Source organism: Sinocyclocheilus grahami, unplaced genomic scaffold (assembly GCF_001515645.1).
Source record: "Sinocyclocheilus grahami isolate Dianchi unplaced genomic scaffold, SAMN03320097.WGS_v1.1 scaffold32.1, whole genome shotgun sequence".
Classification (NCBI taxonomy): Eukaryota; Metazoa; Chordata; class Actinopteri; order Cypriniformes; family Cyprinidae; genus Sinocyclocheilus; species Sinocyclocheilus grahami.
In genome coordinates this window covers 2933722-2942277 of record NW_015505211.1, presented here as the reverse complement: position 1 = coordinate 2942277, position 8556 = coordinate 2933722, and the positions used below count along the sequence as shown (strand labels likewise).

Below are 8556 nucleotides of genomic sequence, written 5' to 3'. Positions count from 1 at the left end.
TGTGTTTACTTATCATGTGAACAAAAATTATATATATATATATATATATATATATATATATATATATATATATATATTGCTATTTTATTAAAATTAAGCACATTCCCACATCCCAAAATTCTTATTATATAAAAAATACAATGATATTAGTGTGACAAAGCACACACACATTTAGGTAAGATACACAATTTAATAGAAATATATATATTTTTTAAATAATTAAAATATATATTCGTAAAATAATATAAAATAATGCATTTTCATAAAAATTGCATTGCCATAATTTGTATGGACATTTTACTCAGAACTTACATATAATAATTTAACAATTCTCATTATATTCTTAATACTGGCATTACAGCAATAAGAATGAGCTTTTTTCTAATGGGAAGTGTGCTTAGTTGTCACAATGTAAAAATTATTTTCAGGCAGAACATATATTTTTCTTTCTGCTGATTTTGGTGTAAAATATGGCCTGGATTTCTTCACAGGGTTCATGAGAGTCACCCTCGTTGTATGGTATAATTATAATAACTGACCTTCTGTAAAACTGACAACAAAACACAACGCAATTAAATGCGAGGACAACAGGTGTTGTAGTCACATGTTTTAGAGACAGGTATGGGGTGATGCTGAACCCCCTACATAACAGAGACCACCATGGAACTGACATGTGCGACACACACAGTTCCCTGTTGACGTTCTCTATTGATTACAAAACACACCAGAGTCTTGTGACCAAGTGCCAAGCACTAAATATATGAACAGAGAGCACGTGTGAGTACTGTTATCAGCACTAAGGCTTAGGATGTATACTGTGTGTTGAGTGCACCTGACATATAGCATGTATCTAGGTTATCAGTGCACTGACCTATAATACCTATAAAAGCCTAAATGCTTACAATGTTCAGCTGAAAATATTTTAAGAATTTTAAAAGTTATAGTACTGACTACAATTTGACTGAATGAGCCGCATTCAAAGACATGTGTAACTCTCACCGAAGTCCCAAATTTTACTCGGTGACCATCTTGGCGACAAATCAACAATCAAATGTGAAACCAGCAGTATATGAAATGTTTCTTCTATAGATCCAATTACAAAAAAAACACTACAGAAAAATATAATTTACAGAAATGTTTATATTAGTATTAAAATAATAAACAAATAAAAATATATTAGAAATACAATTATTATTATTATTTTAAAGACATTAAGGTCTTTTATTGTTGCTGCCACCATTTTTGGAGCTGTAGTTAATACTGCGGATTGCTGAAAATTCATGTCATATGAATGTCATCCACAGAGCTTAGTTAAAAAAAGTGACACAGAGCACATTTAAACGCAAATATAACAAAAGCGAGGAAGCTGAGGTTATTCCATTCTTACCTAAATCCACACCTCTGTCTCTACTAATAAAGCAATAGGAAATAAGCAGGAAGAATTCATTGTCATGCTAATCTGTGTGTGCAGAGCTGCTATCAGCTGAGAGCCCTTAGCTCTGTGAATAGCAGCATTACTCACAGACAGACTGAGAAAGAGGACACAGTCACTTTGGACGTGTCAGAGACACGCGTGTACACACACACACACAGTCCGGCTTTATCAGGGCTTTTCAAGAGACATCTTATGAAGTGACAATGAATAACCCATAAAGACTAACATTTCAAGACATGAACATTGTGTTTAGAGACAACCTGTTAAGTTAGAATAGTTTTTAAAATGTGGAATAGTTTGCTTTTCTGATCAGCAACAAATCATAAAGTTAAAAACAAGACTTAAGTTAAATTTGATTCTGGTTATATCAGCTTTTCTGGACTTAAGTTGGTGTAAAATGTTTCTCATTATATTCTTAATACTGGCATTACAGCAATAAGAATGAGCTTTTTTCTAATGGGAAGTGTGCTTAGTTGTCACAATGTAAAAATTATTTTCAGGCAGAACATATATTTTTCTTTCTGCTGATTTTGGTGTAAAATATGGCCTGGATTTCTTCACAGGGTTCATGAGAGTCACCCTCGTTGTATGGTATAATTATAATAACTGACCTTCTGTAAAACTGACAACAAAACACAACGCAATTAAATGCGAGGACAACAGGTGTTGTAGTCACATGTTTTAGAGACAGGTATGGGGTGATGCTGAACCCCCTACATAACAGAGACCACCATGGAACTGACATGTGCGACACACACAGTTCCCTGTTGACGTTCTCTATTGATTACAAAACACACCAGAGTCTTGTGACCAAGTGCCAAGCACTAAATATATGAACAGAGAGCACGTGTGAGTACTGTTATCAGCACTAAGGCTTAGGATGTATACTGTGTGTTGAGTGCACCTGACATATAGCATGTATCTAGGTTATCAGTGCACTGACCTATAATACCTATAAAAGCCTAAATGCTTACAATGTTCAGCTGAAAATATTTTAAGAATTTTAAAAGTTATAGTACTGACTACAATTTGACTGAATGAGCCGCATTCAAAGACATGTGTAACTCTCACCGAAGTCCCAAATTTTACTCGGTGACCATCTTGGCGACAAATCAACAATCAAATGTGAAACCAGCAGTATATGAAATGTTTCTTCTATAGATCCAATTACAAAAAAAACACTACAGAAAAATATAATTTACAGAAATGTTTATATTAGTATTAAAATAATAAACAAATAAAAATATATTAGAAATACAATTATTATTATTATTTTAAAGACATTAAGGTCTTTTATTGTTGCTGCCACCATTTTTGGAGCTGTAGTTAATACTGCGGATTGCTGAAAATTCATGTCATATGAATGTCATCCACAGAGCTTAGTTAAAAAAAGTGACACAGAGCACATTTAAACGCAAATATAACAAAAGCGAGGAAGCTGAGGTTATTCCATTCTTACCTAAATCCACACCTCTGTCTCTACTAATAAAGCAATAGGAAATAAGCAGGAAGAATTCATTGTCATGCTAATCTGTGTGTGCAGAGCTGCTATCAGCTGAGAGCCCTTAGCTCTGTGAATAGCAGCATTACTCACAGACAGACTGAGAAAGAGGACACAGTCACTTTGGACGTGTCAGAGACACGCGTGTACACACACACACACAGTCCGGCTTTATCAGGGCTTTTCAAGAGACATCTTATGAAGTGACAATGAATAACCCATAAAGACTAACATTTCAAGACATGAACATTGTGTTTAGAGACAACCTGTTAAGTTAGAATAGTTTTTAAAATGTGGAATAGTTTGCTTTTCTGATCAGCAACAAATCATAAAGTTAAAAACAAGACTTAAGTTAAATTTGATTCTGGTTATATCAGCTTTTCTGGACTTAAGTTGGTGTAAAATGTTTACAAGTTAAGCTGTGTTTTCATGTTCAATCATTACCGCCAAGTACTGTGTCTGTTCCTACTACAAATGATTGGTATGAATGGACATAAAGGGAATATTTAAGAAAAAATAAATGAAATAAATATATTTTTGCATTAGGGCCTGTGAAAATATTGTCAGGGAATTTATAAACCTGACCTGACTGGGCTAGCAAAAAAAAAAAAAGAAGAAAAAAATGAGTCCTTATTGTTGAGCAGTGAAGTATGTAATTTGTTAATTAGTTAGTCTCACCTGTCCTGAGTACCGAAGGAGCCAAACTTGTCATTCTTTGTGCAATAATCCGGTGAACTCTGCAGATAAACCAGCTCATTCTCTTGGACTGGCCGGATGTCGATGTCTTTGGGGACGAGTTGCTTGCGTGTGCCCATGGGCCGATGAACCACCTTAGTGGCTGACAAGTACTTGGTCTTTAGGTCCATGGCGACGTCCTTCAGATCCTGTAAGCCTCTCCAGCATGTCCGAATGGAGCAAGAACCAGAAACACCGTGGCATTTGCACTTCATGACCAGAGCGTCTCGCAAAGCCTGCGTGGGGGGAAAAGTGGGTTGGATTCAGATGAACTAATAAAATAATGAAAAATAATAATACAATTACATTTAGACAGTCTAAACAGGGAATGCAACATATTAATGAATTTGGACAGCTTTTGCTCATGTATAAAAAAAACTACTTTGAAATACAATTAGATTTGCAATAACCCATTTTAATTCTAAATGTGGTTTGAATCAGGTTTATTATTCCTATCGAACTCCATGCCCGGTTGACTGGCAGATTAAGTCATGTGACTGGCTTTTGTAGTGAATCATTGATGCCACATGGTTTCTGTGAGGCACTGCTTACCTGTCTGCCCACTTCGCTGTTGTGAAGATGCATCAGCTTGTTGGCATTCGAGCCAGACTTCTTCTTCATCTTCATGGGGGCATCCGAAAACTTGGAGCCCATGAGGAGGCCATAATGCAGGTTATCAGCACAGCCACCCCACCTGTACCCAGGCTCAGGTATTTCACCTGGAATCGGACCACACGAGCACAACCTCAGGTCTCCGGAGGTGCACGCCCGTGCTATAGTGTGACTTATAGCGGCTGCGGAGAGCGCATGTAAAAATGCAGATTCCCTTGTTCCTGAAAGACGTCAAAAAATAAAAAGTGATTCAAATTAGTTTCTTATATAAAAAAAGAAAACATGAATTTGGACTTTTTCTCCCTTAGAAAAAAAAAGCAAAACAGAGCAACATGAGAAACCCGTCAGCATGCAGTATGAAAGGATAATGGCAGAGATTATGGAACTGTTCTAACAGTGCACATATGTCATGACAAGATAATAGGTGTAGAAAAAGGAGAGGCTCAACTTGACCCCATACAAGGTACATCAAAGGCTGTCTCCTTAGCGGTGCACTTACGAGAGGCAGGAGTGCTTTAACTCTTGACAAATGCAAACGGTCTGCGGGCAAGGACGTCATACAGTTCTCTAGAACTTCAACAAGATTTAGTCTGACCATCTCCGGCATTTGGATCACGCTAAAAGCTCGTAATAAATAAATAGGGAGGACGATTAAACCACCCGTCAAAGCGTAGCATGCAAGTGTCACTACTGTGAGGAAATTCAAGATGTGATGCTGCATCATTAATCCACAGAAAACCAAGTTGACTATCCCTTTTGTGACTATTTTATTTAATTGATTTCATATTTCTTTAGTTGGTTGACTGCTGTGCTGCAGGGGTCGTACACAGGGTAAAACCGTAGGCTTTAATTGACTGTGAAACTAGGAAAAAAGGCAATTCTCTGTCCATTACTGACTAACTCGCTCAATAGCATCTCTCATTGAATTGAATGGATCCTATTGTTTATCCTCACAGCAAATGCTGCTCCTCCGTGAAGCCTCTCATCAAACGGAGCATGAGAAAGAAGAGCGATGCGCAAGAATTCTGCGGGTCGGAGGTTTCTGGGTGGGCAGGGGTATGATTTCTTTTATCATGCAGCGAGGCACTTAGGCCGAATTGCAGCATTTAACTGGCATACTCTGCGTTACCCGGAGCGAGATGTTTAAAGATCACTGTAGGCTGCTTTTTAAACCATTGCCCTCATTAAGTTTTCCTTCAACAGTTAGATGGGTTCCTCAGACCTATTAAGGCCTGAATGGAAACCACGCTTGGGTATAAAGAGAGGTGTGTGGTTGCCTTGAAGGGGCTGGCAATGGACGGACAGCGGCCCTTTCGCTAATTTAGGGCTTGCTGTGTCTAAACAGAACGTCTGTGGATAGATTTCAGAAACGCTCTTCAATTGGAAATAAATCCTCTTTGGACATGATTTTCCTCTGTATCTCACCTCTTTCCAGGTCCGGGAGGAATTTTGAAGCATCAATAGAGGAACAGTTCCAGCGCATGTCTGCGAAGGTCTTTTGGCAGACCTTTTTAACCTCCCGTGCTGCTTGGATGATGGTTTGCATGAGTTCCAGGTTACTCCTACAGAGCTGAGCCTGAGAGGAGACGAGGCCTGGCAACGTCTTGCAGTGCTGGGTTTTGTTGATGTGTTGTGTGGTCTGCGATAGCGCCCTGGATGAGGAAACGCATATGTTTTAATGAACACTGGATGTCTGTGAACTGTGTACATATTAAGGCCTGAATGGAAACCACGCTTGGGTATAAAGAGAGGTGTGTGGTTGCCTTGAAGGGGCTGGCAATGGACGGACAGCGGCCCTTTCGCTAATTTAGGGCTTGCTGTGTCTAAACAGAACGTCTGTGGATAGATTTCAGAAACACTCTTCAATTGGAAATAAATCCTCTTTGGACATGATTTTCCTCTGTATCTCACCTCTTTCCAGGTCCGGGAGGAATTTTGAAGCATCAATAGAGGAACAGTTCCAGCGCATGTCTGCAAAGGTCTTTTGGCAGACCTTTTTAACCTCCCGTGCTGCTTGGATGATGGTTTGCATGAGTTCCAGGTTACTCCTACAGAGCTGAGCCTGAGAGGAGACGAGGCCTGGCAACGTCTTGCAGTGCTGGGTTTTGTTGATGTGTTGTGTGGTCTGCGATAGCGCCCTGGATGAGGAAACGCATATGTTTTAATGAACACTGGATGTCTGTGAACTGTGTACATTGATATAAATGTCTTTTGAGTTGTAGAAATTGAATCAAATTTTATATTTACAAGTTAAATAGACACTTGAAAAGTCATTAACATGTTTGGTGGCGTGAAAAGTGATCAAAATATTTGTGGCAAGTCTTGAATTTAAAGTGACTGAATGAAGAATAGTTAAATAAACATGGTTAACACCAATTGTAAAATATTAGGAGTAACAACAATGGTTGAAATACGTTTCAGAAAGTGTTCTCGCACGCATTTAGGCTGCGGGCTAAAATTGTTCAGTGTCTCGCTCGCAAAGGCATGCAAACAACAACCCATTCCCAGAGATAATCAATCAAGATTAGACCAAAATGGATGAAGATTATTTCTGCATCGCTTGGAAGCATGAAAGGCACCAAAAAGCAATTGCCAATTGAAAAAATGTTGTTTATCAGCGAGATGATTCAGTTATTGTTAAAAGTTTAGTGAATGTTCTGTGGTAAAGCTGCTGTCAGACAATGCCAGAAGAATTTTTGCAAGCTTAAGTCATAGTAGAAAATGCAAATCATGCATTTTATCTTAGAAATGATCTCCCATTTAACTTTCAAGAAAAACAATATTAATTTCAGTAAGACTTTGTAGTGAAACCTGTTGAATTCAAGCATTGGTTTACATTTCTCTTTTACTAAAACGCACACATGTATCACTATTCGTGAGAACCAACTAATGCCCGCTCTACCTTTGTCTGTTTCAGATTAGGGGCCGCTACTTTATGTTCCATGATATGCTGTGACTGACAGACCCCTGTCTTAACCTCCGCACACATATACACCCTCCGTCTTTGTTATCCAGGGAACACAGGTGTTTATGGCAACATCTGTTTGGCATTTCTTGCCATGCAATATCAAGACTGTGGAAACCTCTATCAGCATCTTGTGCATGCAAAATGGCTTCTTCACGACCCAATATCTCTACCATCATGTTTTCTATCGCAATTTATCAACAGTATGATTATGTGAAAACAAAACATTCTGCAGAAATCACAAGTTGCAAGGAAATTAGTGTTGAACTGGATTTACCTCTGATTTAATAGAATTAAGATAAAATTCTGTTTAGATTTATTCCTAACACTTCCAAATCCATTATTTCACTACCACAAAAACATCTTTTCCTACGTTCCAAACGTAATTTTTTCCCATGTTGCACATGATTTGACAAATCAGTCAGCTTGACAAACATCTTGAATGCGTTGAAACAGTTTCAGTATACAGTATATAAAGAGAAAAGAGCAACTCACAGCCATCTGATTCCTGTGCACTGCTGAGACATGAGCAGGAATGTGAGGAGACAGAGCGGGAGTGAAGGGAAGGTTCGCTTCATGCTGTACAATAAGATCCAGCTCAATCAGAAGACACTGATGCAGGTGTTCGCTGACCCCACTGCTTCTTGACACAGTTATAATTAAAAGCCAAAAGCCATGGCACTTATTCCTTATTTCTGTCCCTCTCCTGCTTGGGAAAAAAAAAATCTGATTCAGATTATATAGATCACATGCAGCAAGCCCTAGGTTCATGTTCTACTTTGATGATTACTACTAATGTGGACCAGACATACTTTGAAGATTTTTTAAAATATAAAAAGAAACCTTTATAAATAGCTTTGCTTTTGCTCCAAATGGTAATTTTGTATTTAAGTTCTGTATTGTAATTATGTTATTCTATTGTATTACTGTATCACTTTCATTTTATATAATTTACATTAAAAATGTGTATTTCGTTTACTGGGTTTTGCATCTCCTTGTGACAAGGAGATGCTGAAAAAAAAGCTAATTAAAAAGATAAATGATTCAAAAAGCAAAGCTGTTTTTTTTCTAAATAATATGTTCACGTTTTTCAGAGTTTTAACACTCTGCACGCAAATTTCTGAAATATAGGTGTGGCAGTTTTTGGAATGTTATCAAATGTCCTCGGATTATTCCATCTGCTGGAATAGGAGGGCAATCAACAGATACCAGCTCCCAATGGACAGGCTGTCTGGCCTCAGGCATGATGCTTTCACATACAGACAGTGATCATCCAGATTGCAGAGAGCTCCCCCCCCCCCCCCCCCC

At 38.1% G+C, this 8556-nt stretch overlaps 1 protein-coding gene across 1 annotated transcript in view; it reads right to left on the bottom strand.

The window, feature by feature from the left end:
• The window catches only part of LOC107577355 (protein Wnt-11-like), a 12824-nt gene that overhangs the window by 3271 nt on the left and 997 nt on the right, over positions 1 to 8556 (bottom strand). The window contains exons 2-5 of the mRNA XM_016263440.1: positions 7744 to 7954; positions 6195 to 6421; positions 4224 to 4504; positions 3615 to 3907 (exon numbers count right to left, since the gene is read on the bottom strand). Of these exons, the coding sequence (XP_016118926.1) occupies positions 3615 to 3907; positions 4224 to 4504; positions 6195 to 6421; positions 7744 to 7826 (884 nt within the window). The 5' untranslated portion in view covers positions 7827 to 7954. The remainder of the gene's footprint in view (positions 1 to 3614; positions 3908 to 4223; positions 4505 to 6194; positions 6422 to 7743; positions 7955 to 8556) is intronic.